Genomic DNA, 24,954 nt, shown 5'->3' with positions numbered 1-24,954 from the left:
ATTTACTGCAGGACACATACTTCGTTTGCGCATGCGCACATTTTAGTTGGTCCTAGGCATTTACATACATGCGATTCCTTGCCTAAATACATATTTTATGATATGATAAATGTTTAACTTTTTTATGATATTTTATCTTTGCATTATACATAATGTTTTTGAAATCGTTTGCAGTTAATTTTTCAGTTAGTATATTTTCGGCTAAAGAAATTATTATTTTAATTATGAGAATTTTTAACGTAATGCGAAGAACAAATGGTGTATTTTTTTAAACATTTTTGCTTTGTTTTTATAATTTGTATAATCTTTTTTTTTAATGTATGCCTGTTCATATTTATTTGAGACACCCTATACTGACATTCGTTATTAAATTATATTAAAATGAAAATATTTATTTATTAAATGTTAAACAAAGTTGATGTAATTGTTATTTAAATTGGCATGGAAATTCTTTAAAATTGATTGTTTTCAATATTTTGTCTATTTTTTTAATTTTTTGTTTAAATTTTTATGTGTCAGTCTGTACACATTTATTTCAGGCAACTTGCTACTTGCTGACATTTAATATGAAATTAGAGCAAAAATATGATAAATATAAAAAAATATAAATATTACATTTATCTCTACTTAAAAATAAAATAAAAATAATAATTTCTTTAGCCTGAAAATGATATTACCTTTTTTTATAATTTACATATTGTTAGACTGCAATTTTTCGCTTAAATTTTCTAAAATTTTACTGCTAATAAATTATATTTAATATTTTAGTTTAACACTCCGGAAATTTAATAAAAAATACGTTTTTTATAAAAAAAATTAATAAAAAAATATTTAAAAAAAAGTTGATAAAAACTCCCAATAAATTGCATTTAATAATTTAGTTTAACACTCTGCAAATTAAAAAAAAATATATATTTTTTATAAAAAAAAGTTTATAACAAAAATATTAAAAAAAAATTATAATTGAAATTAGCAAAAAAAATTTATAAAAACGTAAACGTTTAAATTTTCTAAAATTTTACTGCTAATAAATTGCATTTACTATTTTAATTAAACATTTATTTATTTTTATAAAAAATAATTATTTAAAAAAAATTACAAAAAATTTGCAAAAAAAACTTAACAAAAAGTTACTCAGTATTTTATCTGTAAACGTTTAAATTTCCTAAAATTTCACTGCTAATAAATTTAGTTTAATATTTTTGTTTAACACTCTGGAAATTAAAAGTGTATACATTTATTTAATAAAAATTAAAAAAAAAAAATATTTAATAAAAATTAAAAAAAAAATTTTTTGATAAAAATTCAAAAAAAAAATTATAAAGTATTTAAAAAAAATTATTTAAAAAAATAACAAAAAATTTACTGAAAATGTTTACCTGTAAACGTTTACAACCATTATTTTTAGCTTTACTGCGTCAGCAACAAATTTTTATTTTACACAAATGTGTGGCTGGCAACACCTACACATGCCAATTATTTAATTTTTAATTGCCTAAATTTCTTTGCAGCATATAAACATTGCACTATGCAAAAAACAAATTTTCCATGTATTTACGCTTGCAAATTACATAACACATTTGTATTAAATAAAAATTTAATAGTCAGCGCAAATTTACGCATTTCACATATTTACAATTATAAGTAAAATATAGAAAGCATTAAAATAGTGCGAAGAAGTAAATAAAATAAACTAAAAAACAAATACTGTAACAAAAGTTTGGCTTGCCGTTAAAAAATTAAAAAAAAATTATGAAATTTACATACATACATATGCGTTAAATATTTTATGACACATTTTCGGTTTACACAAATGTTTTTGTTGTAATTTTTAAATTTTCAAATTAACTTTGACGTGTACTATTAAATGCCAATCGGTTGGTACGAACATTTTCATTTTGTTTTTCTAATTTAACACTTCGACTATTCTCATGTAACGGCTAGTATAAGCTTAAGCTAAATAATAAGACTTATTGCTAAATGTGTCGTTACTACAAGTGAAACATAATTTTAATAAGTCAATTACTATTTTTTCGCTTTTTCAATTATATTACTTATTATATAGAAACTTTTTGAGGTTAATTTCCACAATTTTAATTTTATTTTTTTCAACCGTAAAATGCAAAAAAATTACCACAAAACCTGTTGTTTCTAACTTTTCATTTGGAATGGACGTTTTAAATATTTTATGTGTGTGTTTGTGTGGCTTTTATGAAAAAAATTGTCATTACGTGAATTTTGGCGGAAATTCTTCATATTTACAGAAACATTGTTATTTGCTGAAACATTTTTTTGCACTTTATGTCAATGCTGGATATATTTTCACACAATGCTACAAGTATGTGTGTCTGGCGTGGTTTGCATGTCTGTTTCATATATATTTTTTATATATTTTCTTTTTTTCTTTAATCATAGGGAAGACTTTACAAAGATAATCAATTACTTTGTTGTTGCACATATTTCTTGTTTACGATTAACTTGATATTTATATTTTTTTCGGTACATGCTCACATATGTAAGTATGTATGTTTGCGCGTACATACTGTTTCAGTGGAGATTGAGATTTTCTTGCTGCTTGCACAAATTTAAAAACAAAATTTACAATAGTCCCATCGCTTAATATTTAGAACAAATAAATTTTAATAGTAAAAAACAAAAATCAGTAGTCAAAGTCATGTATATATGCATATACCTTTTGTATGTATATGTATATATAATAGTTATAGTATGTATCAGCAAATGTTAGTGTGAAACAATAAAAAGTTAACTAACATGTAATAAAAAAAATTATATATTTATATATATGACAACTATCTATCTAACTAATTGTAAATATCATGATTAGAAACAACAACAACTAATGTGCTTGCCACTTAAATTTAGATTCCATCAGCCACTGTTGACCCTTTGAGTAATCACATGGCCGTAACAGCGGCGTCACCGGGTCACTACGTGACGGACGTTGCAAACAATTGCCAGTATTGGTGTGTCGTATCGTTTTATCCTGCACGATTCAAGTTGGAATAGTAGGAAATTTTTAATTATAAAAGCATAGCAACCGGAATATGATGTAAAAAAAATATATAATATATATTTTATATATTGTATATAAACAGAAATATTTATATGACGAGATATCTTCAAGAAATTTAGTATGTATTATTGTATGAATCAGTTTACTCTCCGAAGAAGTTACTCAGATCGAGTCACTATAGCATATAGCTGCCATACGAACTGACTGATCGAGGTTTTTATAACTAAGCTTTTGTATTTGTAAAGTTTATAATTAATAAAATTTTTTTGATTTTCCACTCACCTCTGCATCATAAACCCACTCTTGATTGCCACCCATATTATGGCAACGCACCATATTTACCGGACCCATCGCATTCGATGCGTCCAAGCAGAGATCATCCGACATGATCTGCTGTCGTTTCGTGTAGGCGAACACTTGATTGCCACCCAAGCCGTGGCAATAGCTGACGCCAATCTTTTCGCCATATTTGCGACCCATAGTGTCGAGGCAGGTCTCCGTTTCGGCGTTGCGAATCTGTTTGCGAAATAAAAACCAATAAATATATGAGAAATTAATATAACAATAAATAAATATTTTTGCGATTTACCTCGCCCAAATAGTAATAGTCTAGTGGCATTAAACTTTCCGGATAAATATTCTCCAAATACCAGCGGAAGCTCTTACATTGTAAACGTTCGCGCAGCGCTCGTCGATCGCTCACATCGCCGGCCACAGCTTTGCGTGCACCTGTTCATTTTCAGTTGCAATTTTCGCGTTGAAATGAGATTGAGATTTATAAAATAAAGAGAAAAAATTAATTTCTGCAAAACCATATGTTTTCGGTTGTTTGTTTACTTTTGTAAGAAGAAGAAATGGAAAATAAATTAATGAACAGTGGTGGGTGTGACTGTGATAACAGTGTGTGGTATTAATATTTAGCGTTTATTTACAAAGTGAAAGTTAAGTGATTTGCATGCTTTTTGTCGCAGAGTGTGTTAATGTTACATTTATAACTAAATGTGTAATGTTTTATTAAACATATACAATATTAATAGTTTGGTTACGCAACTAGTTTTAGTAACATATGAAAAGTTCCAACAGCACATCACAGTGTTTTTTTGCATAATAAAATGTGTTATCTAGCAATTCACTAAAAGTTTCGTAAAAATATTTTTTTCTTTTGCTTCTGTTATTTATTCAGTTGGAAATCTGCCAAAAAAGATGTGTTCTCATTTGTTTTGAGTACAAAATACTTAAAATATAATATTCAGCTATTAAAAAAAATATTGTCAAAATCGTTTCTTATTCTTTACCGATAGTAAATCTAATGATCGATTTGTTAATGCACTTAGAAATATTTTAGTGGATTCATATAGCATTACAGCTTCAAATTTGTTCACGGAGTATAAGTAAGTATACAGGGTTTTTATGGGTCGCAAAGCATATAAAAATGAGGGTGGCACTTAAAGTTATTAAATATTGATAATATAGATTGATGACAGACCGAACTGAATTGTAGTCAGAGCTCGTACTACTATAGCCGTCTTCTATTGGAATAAGTGGTACAAAGCAGGTTCCATTCGGGTAATGGAGATCTGATTGTCTTGGGAACGAAGGTGTATTGCAGTACGGATTTGCTATTTGGAAACGCATCGACAATGTTTTGAGATATAGATCTGAAATTATGCATTTTCCTCATAAGCTTTTCATTTGTCTTAACCACCGATATCTGACTATATCGAATATACGGGCATACAATCTGAACTGATCCGACCACTATACCATTACCCTAAAGTTAAATAAAGGTCGTGGACTTGGCTAAATGTAAACAAAATGGGCACTGACCTTAAAAAAAATGTAAACAAATGGGTCATTGAACACGGCAAAGTGTGTACATAAGGTTCATTAGCTTCAAATGTTAATAAAGGTTGTTGACTTGGCGAAATGTAAAAAAGGTCATTGACTTCACAAAATGGTCAAAATATGATCGAAAGGGGAAGCCTTAAGTGGCTTTCACAGTGTGACACTTTCAAAAAATTTTTTTTTGTGTGTTTCGTTTATATTTCCAAAAATATTCTGTGAAATCGGCAAGGTCGTATCTTGAATAGGTACAATCATATTATATATACATAAGTGAACTTTAAACGCGTTTTTCTCGAAACGACATTATTCAAAATTGCTGATATCATAACTCAACGAGAAATTAACCGATCAACTTCAAATTAAAACTGAGTACTGTTGAATATATTTACCATACAATGACTTACGATCTTTATGATTGGATGAAAATTGTCAACTTGGCATTAAAAAAACATTTTTTCGTAAAAAAAACAAAACATTTTTTATCTAAAAAACGATTTTTTTTTTTCAAAATTACGCTCCTTTGTTAATTTTTAATATTTTTCAAAGATCGTACGTCATTTTATAGGATATATATTTCAGTTAAACGAACTTTTTGAATTTTTTTGTTTCAGCTATTCATTCGGACGGAATCATGTCAGCATTTGGGGCACTTTTTTTTGGCACCTTCGAAGACAGCACATAACTCCGTTATTTTTCAACATTTTTGTAAAAAATAATCTTAAAATATAGCTGAAAATATACCTTATTACGCTCAAAGAAGTTCGAAACATTCAATCGATTACTTTCTTTAAAAAAATTCTCCTAATTTTTCATGCGTTACACTGGTATAGCTCCTTAAAGTTAAACGAAGTTGTAAACGTTCTTTTTTCTACGAAAATGTCCAATATTTGAAACCGCTAATCACGGACCACTATTAGATATACGACTAATTTTTATTTGACAAGATATCTTCACCAAATTTTGAAGGTTTATTGTCCGAAGTAAAACTACAATCTACGAATATATTGTTTAGATCGGACCACTAACATTTAGTTGTCATACAACAAACTGACCTAACAATATAAAGATGAATATCTTTTTTACGCTTTTCAGAAATATCCCTGAGATGAGTATAAAAGCTTCGCTTCAAACGAAGTTATCTTTTTTTTCTACTTTTTAATTAATTTTTGGAGGATAGCATAAGAAGATCGAATCTTGACTTATATAAGTATTCAAAGAGGAAAGGCTAAGATTAGATGATTACATCTCTAGCTTATAGAGATACTTCGCGAGACATAGGATAGATAACGATATAGATAATAAAAATCCTACAAAAATAAAATATGTTGGATTGAGAATAAAGTTCAATTCTATAAATTTTTAAAATCCCTAAGGTCGGTTTTATCAAAAACCCTGAATATATTAGAGCACCTAACCTATAACCATACTTTAACGTGCCTTCAAATAACAGTCAAATAAAGCAATTTTTACTGTTACCTTTTGTTTTTGTGAAGAAAATAACGTTTTTGTACTGAATCTACATAATTCATACATAATTGTATATAAATGCGTGCATATAAGTAATATTGTATACGAGTAAAGCAGGTATATGAATATAGCGAAATCTAGCTAATAAGTATTAACAAAGAGCATGCAAGTATTTACAAGCAAGTAAAATTGGATAAGCGAGTATTTGAACAAGCAAAATTGGCACAGAAATGGCTAAATGCTACTGTTTTACAACAAATAATAATAAAATATACTTATTAATATATATACAATCATAAAATAATATAATTCTATATACACAATAACAAAAAATATAATTTTATATGTACATACAATAAAAAAGTTTTCAACATAACCTAAAATATTTAAAAAAATTTATACATAAATAACTTGTTGCAAATAAGTTGGCAGAGTTGTGTAACTGAGAAAAAAATGCTGTTATGAAGAAACAAGCCAGCTGTTGCAAGAAACACACAGAACACGAGACAAGGAGTTGGTATTTTCGCTCACATATCACAACACAAAATTGAAATGTAAATGTATACATACAAACATACAAATAATAAAATAGCACAGGACAAGAAGAAAGAGTCAACAAAATAAATGAAGAGAATCATACAAATAACGGTATAAAATTAAGGTAATTTTGAAGGAACGCATACAAATCAACGGTAAAGTGGAATGTGGACTTTACAAGACAAGTGAGTTCGGGAGGGGGGAACAGAAACAGATGTTGCATACGCATGTTCAAGGGTAATGAATACAGTGGCGGATACAGTGTATTTACGAGTTTTACGGTTTTCGCAAAATGCATGTGGTAAGTATGTATGGTGGTAATAGACTTGCGAAAGAGTTTTTTTATGTAAATATGGTTGGTCTTTTGCTAAAACTGAAATCACTAATTTTATTTTAATTTAACTACATTTTTGTTTGCTTAGCAAAAACCAACCAAAAAAATAAAATAAAAAAAATTCATACACAAAAAACAAAAAATACGCAATCAAAATGAAGACGAAAGAAAGGAAAAAAACAACAACAAAAACATAAAAAAAATATATGCTAATAAATTAATGCATGTAGTAATATTAAATTTTCGCTAATCGAATTGTGCATAAATTGCAATAGGAGAAAGAGAGAGAGTTAGGTATATACTATATGCACATATATGGTGGGAGAGGGAGAAAGAGCGATGCTGAGCAATGTAGTGCTTTTGTTGTTGTTAACCTGGATAAAAACTGTAGTAAAACTCTTTCCAATCGTCCAGCCACACTTCAACCAAACGCGCATTATTATGATTGACAATTTCCGTTGTGCCACCGGGGAAGGTGTACGGCGTCGATTTACGAAACACGTGACCCACACGCGAACAGGGCGCAATCTCGAGCACACCGCCACACATCCAGACCTAAGCGCAAGCAACCAACCAACCGAATGCATGTAAGGGACGTAAGCGCGTATGTGTGGTTGCGCATGCGTGAATGCAGAAAGTTGTTTCAGTGAAGCATAATTACGCGTGTGTTGTTGCAAACGCCGGGAAACGTACGTAGCATTGTTTTTTTTTTGGTTTTTTATTTTTGTTGGGCGTTTTTTATTTTTTTAGGTTTAGTTTTTGTTCCAAATTTTATTAATGAAGTAATGTGTTGTTGTTTTTGTTGGATTTGAAGTTAGCATTAATGTTGTTAGCACCATAATTAATGTTATTGTTGTTAGCCAACACAAGCAATACACGTTAATTAGTTACGCATGTTGTTTTTATTATTACATATTATTATTATTTGTAAGCATTTAGACATTAGAGCGGGGGCGAGTGAGCGAGGGAGAAAAGAGAAAAACAAATGATAAAGTTTATTTAGAAATTTACTTCTCAACACACTGCATTAATAACTAAACAAACTGGTATTGTATAAATATGTAGTATAATTCTGATATTTTCGCAGTTCGAAAATTTTTTTCGAAAAATATTTTTTTTTTAAAGTGGTCAAATTCAATTAAATTTAATATTATTCGAAGAAAAAAAAATAAATTTTATACATGCCGAAGATATCAGTCGTGTAAAGAATCGACCTTGATTTTACAAATTTTGCACTGCTGAGCCGTAATTACTACAACAACCATCAATAATTACCCCTAAAAAACATAACTCAAACCTAGTCAACAATCTAAATGTAAAAGAACTAAAAATACATTAATTTATTATAAGTATGTAAGTGTGGGTGGCATTAACGGGTTAATATGTATATTTTATCTAAAATTAATTTCACAGGCGTTAGGACTCTTCCAAGTCACATACGAAAATCAATAAATATAAATACTTCCAATACATTAAACTGTATTTAGTACGAGTTATGCCGCTTATGACAATTTCGTCACAAAGTTCTACATAGAAGTCAATTAATTAGCATATTTAGCGAGTTACTAGCAAATATTGACCCCAAAATTAGAGAAACAAATATTTTAAGCAAATATGTATTGTAGTTTGTGTGTGTATGTTTAGTACAGGTTTGCGGTTTGTATGATTTATCAACAAACGCATATTAATTTGGTGTCTTCGGTTCTATTTAAGAATATAGATTTGAAATATTTAGCGATGAGCCAGAATTTTATGGTATGCAAAGGGTTGTAGAGATAAAAAATATAATAAAATAACGCTAATTTAGTTGAAAAATATAAAAATAAAATTAAAAAATATAAAAATAAAATTCAAAAATATTTAAGTATATAACTTTTAATAACCAATTAAAAAAGTAAGGTTAAGGCATATTTTTTGAACAGCATTTAAATAAACAGGAAGCAAGCCAATCATAAAAATTACTACACACAGTAATGTGAATTTAACTATATTAATATTTTAGAGGAAATACGTATGGTCAGCTAAAATGTAAAATAACCTAACATAGTTTTTCTGAAGTTTACAGGGAAAAAACTATACATTTAAAACTAATTAATGGAGAACATTTTTTTCGGAAAAAAATTAATTTTCTGAATTTTTGGAAAGAAAATTAAATTTTTTGAATTTTTGGAAAGAAAGTTAATTTTTCTTTTAAATTACTAAATATTTAACTTAAAAATTTTTTTTTGAAAAATAACAAATAACTTTATTTTTAACTTGGTTATACATAAAAAAAATAATACTCTTTTTTGAAAAAATTTAATTCTAATTTAATTTTTTTCTTCTTCTTTTTTGTTAAAAAAATTTTAATTTTAATTTAAATTTCATAATAATTTTTTTATGTAATTTGTTAATTGTTTTTTATAATTTAAATAGTTAATTATCACATTATACCTAAATTTAATTAATTAAGTTAAATTATTTTTTATAAAACTTTAATTAAAACTTGGTTGTAATTGTTATAGCATTGCTTAAAAAAATTTAATTTTGTGGAAAAAACCTAATTTAAATCTAATTTTTTTATAATTTTAAGTTTACTTAAAAAAATTTTTTTTAATTAATTAATTATTATTAAAAAATTTAAGTTTTTTGAAAAATGTTAATTTTAAGTTTAGTTAAAAAAAAAATCTGAAAATTAGTTAATTATTATTATTAATTAATTATTATTATAAAATATTATTAACTTTTTCTTTTTTTTGAAAAAAAAACTTTGATTATAATTTGGTTATAATTGTTATAGCATTAGTTAAAAAAATAACCTTCTTTTGAAAATAATTAATTTTAATTTAATTCTTTCAATTTTTTGTTTAAAGAAATTTCTTTTAATTTATGATATTTTTTCAAAGAAATTAATAAAAAAGTTAAAGAAAATAACTTCAATTATAATTAGGTTATACTTGTTATACTCGTAGCATTAGTTTAAAATGTTGTACATACGTACATATGTATGTACAATGTGTTGTGTATATGTAATATAGCGTACTGAATCGTTCAATAAAAAATTTAATTTCATTTTTTTTTTTGCTGATAAGTTATTTTACATTTTAGGTGACAATACATAGCATAAATGAAAATCGAATTTATATTTATAGCGATTATTGGCATTTTTCGCGATTAAAAGTTGTGAGCATTACTATTTTTATATACATACAAACATATGTATATTAGTCTTAGACTATAAAAAATTACTTTTTCATACATGTTTTGCGTATAAAACATTAAATGTCGGCTCAATAATATTGAAAGTAATGAAATGAGATAACTAACACATAACCTCAAAATTTTGTGTTATACTCGTACTTAAAATCGAACTCAATAAACCATTTTATTATTATTAAAAAAACAGTACTCTACTGCAACATATGTATGTAGTCTTAGTTGATAAAAAAAACCTTTTTAAAGAAATTTATTCATATAAAACATTAAATATTGGCGCAATAATATTTTCGAATATAAATCTGATTGTCATCTATGAAAAGTGATTTAAATATAGAAAATTTTGTGTTTACAACATTAACGCTTAATAATAAAATATATGTAGCTCAAATTTAGTTATGGTTAAATAAAAATAAAAGGAATAAATAGAATGTGAATAAAATAGTTATTTGAATAAAATATGTAATAAAAGAAAATAAGTCTTAATTACATTTAGTGATGTAAAAAATTGTAATTAACTTTAAGTTTGTTAGTCAAGTTGAGGTTAAAAAAGTTAATACACAGGTGGTAGGTGATTTATTATACCAAATATATAAAAAAAATGTTTGTATTGTTTAGATTACGCTGGTAATTTGTGTAGTTATGTGGTGGTAGTAAAAGTGTCGGTAGTTTTTAGTTTCGAAACAAATGTATTCATGTATATTTCAAGTAGTATTATTGGTAGTAGTAGCAGTAGTAGTAGTAAGTAGTAGTAGGAAACAATGTGAACAAGACACAATTTCGAACCTGAGCTCATTGCATAATAAAAATCACGCCACTCATCCAACCACACTTCGGCCACACGCGCCGCATTGTGCAGCACAATTTTGGCCACACCGCCAGGGAATGTATAAGGCGACTTATCACGGAAGACATGACCCACATGTGAGCAGGGTATAATTTCTAAAATGCCGCCACATTGCCATATCTAAAGTGTAGTAGTAAAATTCATTTTTAAACTATGCCGTTAACACGAGCAAAACAACAAGTAACACAAAGAGTTAAACTTAAGCTCGTCGCATTATAAAAAAAAATAATAATTAGCAACTCTTTTCATTTATGCTTTTTGCCTACAATAAATCGGCAAGGCAATATATTGTACTGAAAATTAAGTTAAGCTTTAAATTTTATATAAAAAATTGGTTTGTAAATAAATTTGTGAGCTGAAGTGGTTGACTTACCCGGAAGGACATTTCTAAATTTTCACCACCCCATATATCCATGCCTTCATCATATGAACCAATTTCATAGAAATAATCTTTGTCAATCGAGAACAGGCCACCGGCCATGGTGGGCGTGCGCAATGGGGCTGTACGATCGTTATTGCGACGCTCCATTTCACGTTGAGGAACACGATACCTAAAATGAAATTTAAAAGCATTATGTTAGTAAAAAAATTACAAAAACTAAGAAAAAATAAATAAATAAACATATATTAATAATATTATAAAAAAGAAAAAAAATAATAATTAAAATTTTTCGGCACTTAAAATTTAATGTTTAATTTGCAGAATTATAGTTTTTGGAAGTTATACAGTCAGTCGCGGATCAAAAATTTTTTTCTTGAGGGCGAGGGCGGTTAGGCTTTTCTATCAAAATATTTTATATATTGATGTTACTTCGCAAATTCCTCGGAATTTGAATTAAAATCTTCGATTTTATGGAGGTTTCGACCTCAAAACCCCTTTGTGGGTCCGCCGCAGTACACTGTTTCAGTCAGTTCGTACAGAAATGTTATTTAGTATTGAAGTTAGTTCGTAAATATTTCAGAATTTGAATTAAAATCTTCGATTTTGTGGAGAAAACCCCTCCGTGAATTCGCCACAGTATACAGTTATGTCAATTATTGATCGGATTGAAGTGTTAACCCATTACCATAAGTCAAAATGTCTAAGAAACGGCTTTAAAACTCTCAAATGGCTATGTCTGCCCCTTATTTTTCAGAAATATAGCTTCCAATATTCGCATAACGCTTAATTTCGAGAGCAAGCGTCAGTCTAACAATAATCAATTGTGTCAATAATTCATTAAAGCAAAGCAATCACAATTTCAACTTTCAATTTACCATCTGAAATTCAATTTCCAATTGAAACCACCCCACGTTGAGTCCGAAGCAGTTATATATTCGAAAGACTCATCGGAGATCACATCAATTATGGGGCACACCACGGTGCGACGATTTTGCACAATACGTGCTAACAGCGGTTCCAGCCAACCCTCTGTGCACTCGCAATGCGCATCCAGGAATGTGATGACTTCACCCTACAAAAACAAGAGGCGTAGAGCGTAGGCAATGGGTTAAAAGGAAAACCAGAAGAAAATAATATTATCAATGCTTATACCGTCACGTGCTCGGCGCCTAGCAGACGGGCGCGTATTAAGCCAGAGCGTTTCTCCGTGCGCAGCACAAATGTATGCACCGGTAATTTCGCCACATAGTCCTCCAGCTTTTTGCCCAAATAATCTGTGTGCGATGAGAAGAGAGAAGAGAAGAAAAGCGAAAGGAAGAAATTTTTTAAGTAAAAATGTCTACTTATTTACATAAATTAATGATTTCAATGGTTATTTAATTACACAAATCTTGCTTTAAAGTTATCTTCGTACTTACCACGCTCGCTGGCGTCATCCACAAGTATAATCTCCTTGAGTAGGGTGCGCGGCGACCGATTGATGACACTCCAAACGGTGCGGAGCAGCGTTGACCACGCTTCATTGTGGAAAACTATCACAATTGAGGTTGTTGGCAGTTTCGATGGATAAAGCTTCTTCTTGCAACTGTAAATGTGGATTGCGAATGTGTTGTGGTTACAAAAATTAAATTAAATTTATATATTTATAATGGTATAATACTGCATACATACATACATATATTGTAAATAATGACCGATTTTACAATGCAAAATTAAAAATCATTTATTTGAGTTTATATTTTCTACATGCAAACATATTCGTATGTGTACACTTACTTTTCATGCCGCACATCGGTCAGCGAACGATTCAATGAGATCATATCGCTGGCTAGTAGATTGAATTGATTCTCTTTGAATTTCTCCTTCATCAGATCCTTCATTTCTGGTGGTATTTTAACTGGTTTACCCAATTCGCCTTGTTTGCCCTTCTCCTCCTTAACCGTTGGCGCCGAACGCCATTTCTTCAATAACGTACTGCGATATGTCATCGAAATACCGCCGCCCGCAAAGCCACCGGGACCCTTACCCACACCGCCAGCATCTCCGCCGTCCAAACTCTTTTCTGTGTTAATTTCATTGTCATCAACCATATTTTGTTCGTCGACAAGCTTTTGTGCATCTGGCACCTGCAACCGGAAAGCCGAAAGGAAAATGCATTATGAAAGGGTGTGGAAAAAAGCAACAATTTTCGTAATGGAAAAATTAAATTTAATAAAACATGCACTTTTATATGTGCGTTTTTGCGTTTACTTTTTGAGTGGCGATAATTAAATTAAAAAAAAAGTTTATTGAATCATCTGTCACATGTGGAAGTATGTGATGGTGTAAAAATGTGACATACACAGGAAAAAAACAGATGAAGAAATCAGTGGCGTCGTTGATAAATTCACATTTCGATTTTAACGGCAAAATGTGTTAAGTTTACAAAAACAAAAACAAAATTAAAAATAAAATAATTAAAATACAAAATTGGAAATAATTTTAGCTTAACAAACTGGCAAGATTTTTTTAATTCACAAATTTTTTATCAAGAAAAATCGTACTTATTTTTGAATTTAGCTGTTTTAGTTTTCTATCTGAAATCTAAAAGTTCTTCATATTGTAGATTTCTTTAATCGAATATTCAAACGTCTACGAAAAAATATTCACAGCTCTTCTAGTCTAAAAAATTATTTAAGTTTATCTATATTTCTATAGATAGATAAATATTAACATCTTCCTACAGAGAGGCAGACCTTAACAGAGTGGCCTTTAAAATCAACAACCGACCAGAAATTTACCATGCGCGAAATCTTAGAAAAGACTGCTTTTGACAGCACGAAAAGGATTTCCCTTTATGCGATGTTTGAATTTGGTATCCCCGAAAAACTAATACGGCCAAACGCTCCGTCAGGATCGGAAAGGATCTCTCTGAGCCAATCAACACCACACGAAGCTTCAGACAAGGCGGCTTCTTATCGTGCGACTTTTTCAATCTATTTCTGGAAAAAATAATTCGAGCTGCAGAACCGAAGAGAGAAGGTACAATTTTCTATAAGAGTTTACAGCTCGTGGCCTACGCCGATGATATTGATATTATTGGTCTCAATAACCGCGCCACTAGTTCTGCTTTCTCTAGACTGGATAAGGAGGCGAAACAAATGGATCTGGTAGTGAAGGAAGGCAAGGTGAAATATCTCCTGTCATCAAACAAATAGTCGTCGCACTCGCGACTTGGCTCCCGTGTTACTGTCATAACTTCGATGTAGTAGATAATTTCGTCTACCTTGGAACCAGTATCAACACCACCAACAATGTCAGGCTCGAAATCCAACGCAGAATACCAACAGGTGCTACTTTGGACGGAGTAGACAATTGAGAAGTGAGTGGAGAAGGAGTGTCTACGAAAATAATGAAGAAGAAGAAGAAAGGAAGGCGGGTTATAGTGCCACGACAATTAGATCGGTCTGAGCCCTAAACGCGTTTTTATCGAAACTAAGTATTTGTTCGATGCGGTCGTCAAAACGTCGAAAGTTATGAACAATCAATTTATTTGAAACTTGGCATGAATATTCTTTATTGTATATGTATCTCTCTATTCTTTTAACAAACAAAAACTGAAAGAATAAAAAAAATAGTTATAAAACCGATTTTATTATTTTTTTAAAAAAAAACCCATAAAATTTGCAAAATCTCATCGGTTCTTTAAGATTGGTATTGCATGGTTATTATGGAAAAATTATTTTTTCACTTTTTTTCATATGACATTTTTACTATTGAAAAATCCATCATTCTTTTACTTTTAAGATGACGATGAGGGTAGAAAGCATTATGGCGGGCTTATTTTTCTTCTTCTCTACTTGAAGAACGCATCATTTTACGATTGTTTTTGTTTTTGATTTTTTTTTTATCTACTCTTAAATAAATAAACAAAAAATAGCAAATAATGAGCAATGAAAATATAAATTGCCAAAAACCTAGACTAAATTATTATCTTAAGTTTACAAAAGTAAGTTGATAAATTTCAAAGCGATTTGCTTGTGAAAAGTTAGGCTAATCCACTGCTTATAAAACTATAATGCCTATTTTGTCTCAATTTAAACACAGAAAGTTTTTGAGGAGATAAAAATTATGTAAACAAAAAATAGGAAAAAATAAGATAAAAATAATGAAAACAATAAAATAGCACATGTTTTAATCAGTTAATGCTCTAGGAAGAAATAATTATCAGAAAAAATGGCATTTATAAAAAGAAATACAGATGTGGCTAAGCTTCGACTCATTGTAAAAACAAGAAAAAACGTTAACTTCGGCTGCACCGAAGCTAATATACCCTTCACAGGTGCATTTATTTTAGTAACTATGTGTTCAGTTTGTATGGAAGCTATATGCTATAGTTAACCGATCTGAACAATTTCTTCGGAGATAACATTGTTGCCTTAGAAAATAACCTGTGCCAACTTTTGTGAAGATACCACGTCAAATGTGAAAGTTTTCCATACAAGAACTTGATTCCGATCATTCAGTTTGTATGGCAGCTATATGTTATAGTGGTGCGATATCGGCAGTTCCGACAAATGAGCAGCTTCATGAAGAGAAAATGACGTTTGCAAAATTTCAAAACGATATGTTAATAACTGAGGGACTAGTACGTATACATGTGTGTAAGTATGTATTGACTCAGTTCAACATACTGATGATTTAAATATATACTTTATGGGGTCTCCGACGCTACTTCTAGCTGTTACAAACTTCGTAGCAAACTTAATATGCCCTGTTCAGGATATAATTATATTATTTTTCATTCGCAACTACACACAGTTCGCTTAAAGAACGCCGACAAAAAAGCACGGACCGGTGGCATGCAACAAATAACGTTTTTGTAATGAAAATACTACAATATTTATAGCGCGAGTAAGCACTCATATTCACACACATACATACATATACATATATGTATATACATACATATGTGTTATGATTGTTATTGCGTATGAAAGAACGTAGGAATTGTGTGTGCATGTACATATGTATGTTAGCCATTCTGTCATCGTTGGTCATATGCCGTTTGTAACAAAAACCCTCCTTGTCGGCAGTGACTTTGCTAATGTTGTTGGTGTCAGTGACGACAGCAACAAGCAGAGCAGCCGAGCGGCCTACAGTCACAACTAATATACCACACATACATACATACTTCCATAAATACATGTATGAATATACAAATGTATGTGAAATGCAGCCAACAAACATTTCTGTGGCAGACAGAGAGGCGCAGGGTTGCGATATGTGAACTCATGAATGGACAGCCTCAGCTCTGGCAGAGCAAAGCGGAGCAAAATGCAGTCGAGCAGTCGACAAAAGCCAATGAAGCACGTCAGGCAGCTGCTAAAGCGGTTTGCAAGACAACGTCGGACCGGCAAAGCTGTATGGGCTACCATTTTTTGTGTGCCTCATTGCTGAGCGTGTGCGTATGCGTGTGCGCAAAGGCAACAACAACATTGGGAGCAATGCGTTAGGTTGCGTTATGTTGTGTCTGCTGCTGGTTCGTGCCACAAGCCAAGTTCAACACTGTAATTCTGATTTAAGGCAAGATTTATTGCGTAATTAATTGCAATGCCGGTTGGTTGACTGGCTGCAACAACAACAGCAAACACGCATACATACATACTTACACACATGTGGACGCATACAACAACAAGCGCTGGCAATTACAACAAAACAATAATAATTATAACAACGGATGGCCGACGCGCCACAAATGACCAGCTCGGAGAAATGATAACAATAACAACAACAAGGAGTAGTGGAGCAGCACACTAAAACAACAACAACAAGGAGTGGAGCACCGCAGTAGCAACAACAAAAACAATGAGGAGAAAAGTAGCGCAGCAACAATAACAACAACAAGGAAGAGTGTAGCAGCGTAGCAATAATAACAACAAGAAGGAAGAGTGGAGCACCGCAGCAACAATAACAACAACAATAGCAGCAAGGAGAAATGTAACTGTGGATCAACAACAACGTCGACAATGCCGCTCACGACGTGTTAATTAAAATGTTATACTCCAGAGCCGGTGTCTCTTCGGGACAATAACAATAGTCGCAGCAACAACAACTTCATTATATGTGGCAGAAGTGTTGGCGCATCAGCATCCAACAACAATGGCAACTAAAAGTTATGAGCAAGCACGACGAAATACACATACAAACATATGTACATATGTACATACATACAGACATACATATACATATGTAAGTATGTATGCATGGCCAAACGCAAATTTGTATCCGCGCGGGCAAATATTTCCCTGTATTTTAGCTGCGAACTTTATGGTCTTACTGCATTTAACTTTTAAGCTGCGAACACATTCATCAGCACAAATATATGCTTGCAGGTACACTCACGCATATATAAGTATGTACATATGTAGTTATCTGCATAGGGGTGCAATATTGCAGAGTAAAATAGTATGTCATTTAATTAAAACAAAAGTAATTTCGTTTCGTTATAATTTCAAACTTTTGCTAAATTTATGTGCTTTGCGGCACGACCTGTGTGCGCGGTTAATAACTTTTTTTACTAAATAATTAATGGAAACTAATTAGCACGCTACATTTGTATATACTACACAGTTAATATAAGAGAAAGGATATGCAAGTTAATACAATAAGCTTTCAAAGTCAATTTATTCGGAAATTTTTTATTTAGAGAATTTTTTGTTTTTAGATTTGTTTTTGAAAAATTTAAATTGTGAAGTTTAATATATGCTTGATATCTAGTTCTAATCCTTCACCCAATTCCTTAAGCTGCGAAGCTCATAGTTATTTAAACTGAGTCCTAGATAAAGCCGAACAGAAGCAGAGGAAGGGTTTAGTGTTTGGTTTTACTGATTTTTAACCAGTGTTAAAGGTATGGCTAAAATAACAAAGTACTGACAAAAATGCAATTCCAAAACGTCTGTTGTTGTCTTTAAAAACATAGGACTTGAAAAATAAGAATTATAGGAAACCCAAAAACTTTTTTGTTGACTTTCAAAAAATAAATCTTAAAAAATAAGTAATTTCCTTTTTATAGAAATTCAAAGCATTGACGTCGTTTGATACTAAAGGATTACTAAAATGTCTTTTTTTGGCCTGAAAAGAAGCATTTCTCCACTAAAGGGGAGTAATTCGATTCGCTACTCTCTAACGCTTGGTGAAACGAACACAGCTAAGCATATTGCTTATATATAATAACTAATTGAGTAAGGCCAAAATCAGTCTCCCACACGTCGTTCTCAAGCGTGAGGCATCCCTGTGACGTCGTTGTGGCAAAGTTCGCGGGAAGATTTTGGCCTACATCTTTACAATATCAGATTGACGCAAGAACTAAAACCGCTTGACCACCAGAATCGTCATATCTTCGTGAATCGGCTTAAGCAACAACTTGAAAATGATCCGTATTTTCATATGAAAATCATCTGAGTGTGGGAAATATGCTTACGAACCGGAAGTAAACGATCAATCGTCGGAATGTCGTGGAAATGTGAACCTAAGCCGAGAAAATAACGTCAAAAATCAAGATGTCAAAATGCCGACAGTTTTCTTCGATTATCGAGGTATGGTGCACTCCGCATTCCTTCTGACGTAGTATGCACTGTTCGTAAAAAGAGGCCGGACAGCTCTTGGTTTTTGCACCACAATACCGTCGCATAACACATTGATTCTTCGTAAATATTTCGCCATTCACCTGATATAGCTTCGTGTGACTTCTGGGTTTTAAGTCAATTGAAGACATTAAACGTGACTCACTATGCGCATTGAAGACCATTCCGGAAATTGACTTTAACAACTGTTTCGAGGATTAGAAAAAATGTTGGCAGGAATGTATTGGGGCCAGGGGATCACTTTAAGGGATACGACATAGATTTTGAAGAATAAATTAAGAATTTTAAAATTATGACCACAGTCTTACTATTTTTTGCCCACGTAATAATGAATTTTATATATACATATACATATGTATGTATATACATAACTTAAGAAATTCGAATTAGAAAATACATTTTCCAAAATGGCTTATAATATAATTTCACAAGCCGAGTAATAAGTCTTACAGTAACTACATATACGAGATTTTATAAATTGAAGTGTTCCTACATTCACCATACGACGACGCGAAGTAGTGCGCCACTCTTCAAGATACTTCATATATATACATACATATATACATAATAATGCCACTAATATATTCCTCACATATGGAGCTAATATGTCACATTACTATTTTCAAAATGAAATCAACTTTCAACTCACCTCCACATCATACTCCCCGGGTCGCTTACACCGCCAACCGTCGCGTCCAATGCAATCCGAATAGCGGGCGATTAGCACAAAATCCACAATCACCCACACCAAGGAGGTGAGCAAAACGATGCGGCAGGTATTGGAGCGCATGCGACCGCGCAGTTTACGTGTAAAATTCATGGCGGACATATTGCGCAAATGTATGTATGTGTATGTGCGGGTATGCAATTTGAATTGATGTTTGTGTAAAATGAGTTTGTGTTTTTGTTTAAATTACTTTTGCTCTCTCTGCTCTACTCCTTTGAATTGCACTTAAACGCTAATCGTAACAGCTTAAAATAGTTGATTAAATTTATGAGCACCACATCACCAATCAAATTATGAACTAAAACGAGGAAAAAAAGATACGCGTGTAGAAACAACAAACAACTTGGGTTTTTAGCAACAAATTATGGTGAGTATTTTATAAATTATGATGGTGTATTATTGTTGAACACACAGATGTTGGCATTCAACTTGACGGCGGCACGGTGAGGATGAGTTTAAATTGCGTTGGCACTTGTGACATGCTTTCCGGTGGTGGAGGTGACGACTTGTGGGTGTGTATATGGCTCAGAGGCCTGCTAGTTGCAGACTGCCGTTTGCGCTTTGAGACCGTTGTTGCTTTGTGTGGGAATGGCTGGCGCAGCGCTGCTAACACTATCAGCGTGCCAAATGTAGATATGCAGAATTCTTCCGGTTTGAGATAACAGTACTTTGTTAACGCTTCTAAATTGTTGGCAAAATTCAATTTTAATTAATTTCTATTTCGGGTGTTATCGTCGCCTTCTTGGAAATTGAGCTCAGTGCTTTTTGGCTGTGACATTCGAGTGTGTGTGTTTTTTTTTCTGATGAATTTGCTTTTTATGGTTGCTACAAATTAAAATTTACGCTCATCGCTGATTTATTGTGTGTATTTGGATTGTTTATGTTTGGTTTTATTTTATTGTTATTGTTTTTGTATAAAAAGCGCATGGGAATATTTCGTTTGCGTGGCGTTTTAGCGCCTTGAACACGCTGGCGAACGGTGAGCGACGATCGTTGACGGCGGATTATTGTTGCTTTAATAGTTTTTATGTTTTCTAATCATATTTTCGATTGTATGTAAGTGTATTATTGTATTTTTACTACACCGTCTATTAGCCCGTTTAGTGAATATTTTAAAATATTTATTATTTTTCATGCACTACAGCTACTATGAATTACTGACGTCATACAGCGCTCACTGTTTACCGCGTCGTCGATCAGCTGTGCGCACAAGTTGGCCACATCAGTAGGTCTCTTGGTCAATGGGTAATACGAGCAAATGTTGAACGGTTTCTTTACAAGTTTTTTTTATTTTCTTTTTCTTTTGTTTTAGTTGATTTTATATATTTGTTCGGTTTATTTACGCGCACAGATCTACTGGTTCGCTTTTACCAACTTCTTCAATATTTGCAGCATACTTTGTGCCTCTTTCGTCGTATTCCTCTCGTTCTTATCGAGCGTGAAACAGTTGCTTGTATTAACGTGACGGCGTATTAAAATGCAAATGACCAATAATATTTTCAATCCGCAATGTAGATCGTTTGCTGTTGTTGGCAGGCCTTGAAACGCGCAGTCGTCTCGCTCAACTGGAAAAGAAAAAACAATGTGAATAAAAACATTAATGAATGGGTGTGCAGGCAGCGGTATATAAATGTCATGTAAATAGTATGTATGTACATATGTTTGCCTACATATGTATGTATGTATGTATGTATGTTTGTCTACATATGTATGTATGTATGAATGTTTGTCTACATATGTATGTTCATAACAGGTGAAATGATTTCCTAACAACGCTCTACGGCCTTCAGAAATTCAAAACGTAGGCGGCAGTATTTGAACTTGATCTATTTTCTTGTAAATCGTCAGGTTGTTTTTGCAAAAATGTCAACGAAATTGAAAGCTTATTAAATAACAGATATGTATGTATGTATTTTTAACAGCTCATTAACACAATAGCTCAACGTTGAAGTCATTAATCATTTTCAGTTTTGTTGTCAACAACTGAAGTTACTTACAACTCCAATAGATAAAGCGTAACGTAACGCGTGTATGTACATATGTATGTATGTATACATGTGTGTATGTATGGTATGGTATGTACATATGTACATACTACATATGATACAAATTGGTAGAAATAATAAACAAAAGCCAATCAACTGGTTAAAAAGCATTAACCAATCAACAGGTTACTTAGCATATATATCTATGTATATTGACAGATAAGATAAAACATTATTAAATATTTATGCAAAATATTAATACTATTTCTTTATTATCTCTTCTGATTTCGATCTTTTGTTTAGGATTCAGCTTTGTTCTAAGAACCAATAATAAAGTATTGACTATTCTAACTTCTCATAGGAGATGAAATTTCTTTGCATTATGAAAAAAGGAATGAAATTAATAAATTTAAACAGATTCATGGGATTGGCATGTCACTCTATCTTTCTCGTTCTCTCTTTATGAATCAAACAAGCTATAAATAAAGATTTAATTACTTACTTACAATAATTGTGGATATGCTAAGTATATAAGGCTGTCACTTGAGATAACTTAGGAAAATATTTTTTAATCCAGAAAGTCAAATTAACTTTTTGATCTTTTTCGCATGAATTTCTTGTCTAGATTTTGATGATTTTGGGTGGTTTAGGAACTATTTGTATGCAGTTACCATTCAAAAAAATATATTGATTGACAAGAATGTCTGAAAATTCCATTCTAGAATCATAAAAACAAAGTCAAACAGCTGATTTTGACAATATGAGTTAAAACACTTTTGACAAATTGCTATCGACACAACTTTTTATAACTGAATTTTAATTATAACTGATTTTTTTTTTATCTAAATATGAGTTATATGAAATTAACATTTCTTACTCTTTTCCGCAACGCAAAAATTTACTTAAGGGGTTACATGGATTTATTGGTTTCTAAAAATCGATTTTTTTTATTGCCTTATTAAATTTTACAATACCTATAGAATATTGTCCTAAATCTTTAAGTTGATCTGAGTATTATTTTCGGAGATACTTGTGCTCCCGAGGCTAGTTGGGCTGAGTGCGCCGTCTTTAAACGCATTCTTCCCGAAATTGTGCGTTTGCGGTCGGTGGCAAGATTTCTCGAGAACTACTCAACCGATCATCATGGAATTTTACACAGGTCTTTGAGATAAAATTCTTGGATGAAGGATTTTTTTTCGGTTATTTGAAAAAAAATGTCGGGAAATTTTCACTGAAATTTAAATTTTTTTGTAAAAATGTCTGCCAAAAATTCCATTTTCAGTTTTTTTCCTTCATCCATGTTCTAAGTTAAGTTTTTAACCAAAACACGTATTATTTTTACTTTAGATGATCCTATAAGGAGTTATCCTGCCAACGCGGGCGCATCTTTTTTCTGCGGGGTCACCGGAAATAACTTCGCAATGGCCGAGTTTAAAATATTTGTTTTTTCCAAAATGTTCGGAATTTCTTTGTTAATAGTGTATGTTTGTAACAATTAAAAATTCTAAAATAATATTTTTTATATGAGAAAAAACTTGTAGAAAAAAGGCTGTTTTTTACCCGACAAAACCCATATAACCTCTTAAATTTGTGGCAGAGCTTAATATCATTTCTAAGTAAATAATTCATTCAAGGTAATTAATTCGAATTTAACACAAAAAAAAAAATCCAAAAAACTGAACACAAGCAAAACAAAATACGAAAAAATAAAATTTGCATATTTGAGTTCACTTCCATGAATTACTCATAGCTGGTGATTGTAGTTCCTTTTTTTTAATTTTTCTTAGTGAAACAGAAATAATATCCGCGTTATATTTTAAACAGCTATGCTGAAAGCTGCGAAAAACTGATGGTTGCTATTATAAAATTATGATTGCAACTTTTGTTTTGGGAAATAACTTTTTTAATAATAAAGGAGTGGAGAAATATTGAAATGGTTTCTTCGGCAATTTTCAATAAAAATAACTTGAACATTTTATACTTAAAGTTTTAAGTGAATATCTCAGACAGTTTTTGAGTTACAGCCTTCTACGACCGAAAAGTTCGGCATATTTCAACTTTTTTAAAACACCGACGAAGTTATTTTTCATTTTTACTCCATTGAACGGGCAATATCAGACAATGAAGAATTTTTTTATGTTTCTCCCACGGAGAAGATCGGAATTACTGCAACAGTGATTTGTTTTTAAATTTTATTTTGTATGCCTAAAATATTTAAAATATTTAGTAAAAATTATTAAAAAATTTATAGAGTAGTTTTTAGTTGCCAAAATTCGTCTATTTTGATTGCCACACCCCGTAACATTTCAAAGGGTTTTCTTTTATGATTATTTTTGAAATATGTTAAAGGTACTCATTCAGTCTATTTTATGGAACTTCAAGTATTTTTCGAAGGTTGTAGATATTAATAGCTATTGTGACAAAATACTGTTACTTTACTTGCAGTTATTTCCTCTCGTAATAAATTACGATCATTGTCATATAATACTTATTATCAAATCTCAACTAAGTGTTACATCAAAAGATTTCCGCCCGGGTGCTCGGGGTGTGCTATTGAAAAAGGTGCGTCGCTGCAGCAACAGAGCAAATGTCGTCTCACTTCTGTGGAATTTCTTATGGCTGCGAACTGGTTTTTGCCCGCAGAAACGGGTTTCCAGTGAGAAATATGCAGTCCAGCCACATAGGCCAACACATGCACCTATTTATCTATTCGCCTTTGTTTTGCCATGGATTAAATGGTAAATACAGATGTGTTGCTTGCTTGCTTATTATGGCCTTAACGCTGACGCTGCTGCTCCACTCCGTTGCTGTGGCTTAACTTGTCAGTAAGAGTAATGTTATGCTTATTGTTGTTTGTTTTATTGTAATTTGTAAATAAATTAACTTTCATGGCAAATAAATACCGTTAAATAGCATTTATTCGCAATGTACACCCGAGTAGACATTAATTGGTATTGGTGTGTGTGCAAAGTGTTT

At 31.4% G+C, this 24,954-nt stretch overlaps 1 protein-coding gene across 9 annotated transcripts in view; it reads right to left on the bottom strand.

Annotated features, from left to right (window-relative positions):
- Nucleotides 1–2,124: 2,124 nt before the first annotated feature.
- The window catches only part of LOC105224387 (polypeptide N-acetylgalactosaminyltransferase 5), a 70,770-nt gene continuing 47,940 nt past the window's right edge, over nt 2,125–24,954 (bottom strand). For 5 of the 9 annotated variants that reach the window (XM_049455403.1, XM_029549448.2, XM_029549449.2 and 2 more), the window contains 10 exons: nt 19,916–21,558; nt 13,418–13,767; nt 13,060–13,226; nt 12,794–12,915; nt 12,517–12,713; nt 11,633–11,810; nt 11,199–11,379; nt 3,624–3,763; nt 3,317–3,550; nt 2,125–3,004 (listed from right to left, as the gene is read on the bottom strand). In XM_049455403.1, the coding sequence (XP_049311360.1) occupies nt 2,858–3,004; nt 3,317–3,550; nt 3,624–3,763; nt 11,199–11,379; nt 11,633–11,810; nt 12,517–12,713; nt 12,794–12,915; nt 13,060–13,226; nt 13,418–13,767; nt 19,916–20,095 (1,896 nt within the window). In that variant the 5' untranslated portion in view covers nt 20,096–21,558 and the 3' untranslated portion in view covers nt 2,125–2,857. Of the gene's footprint in view, nt 3,005–3,316; nt 3,551–3,623; nt 3,764–7,591; nt 7,773–11,198; nt 11,380–11,632; nt 11,811–12,516; nt 12,714–12,793; nt 12,916–13,059; nt 13,227–13,417; nt 13,768–19,915; nt 21,559–24,954 lie in introns of all 9 variants that reach the window. The other 4 variants (XM_011202450.4, XM_011202451.4, XM_029549451.2 and 1 more) reach the window with 2 other exon arrangements.

This window comes from Bactrocera dorsalis, chromosome 1 (assembly GCF_023373825.1).
Source record: "Bactrocera dorsalis isolate Fly_Bdor chromosome 1, ASM2337382v1, whole genome shotgun sequence".
Taxonomy (NCBI): Eukaryota; Metazoa; Arthropoda; class Insecta; order Diptera; family Tephritidae; genus Bactrocera; species Bactrocera dorsalis.
The sequence above is the reverse complement of the archived record's forward strand: the minus strand, read 5'-3'. Positions and strand labels throughout refer to the sequence as shown.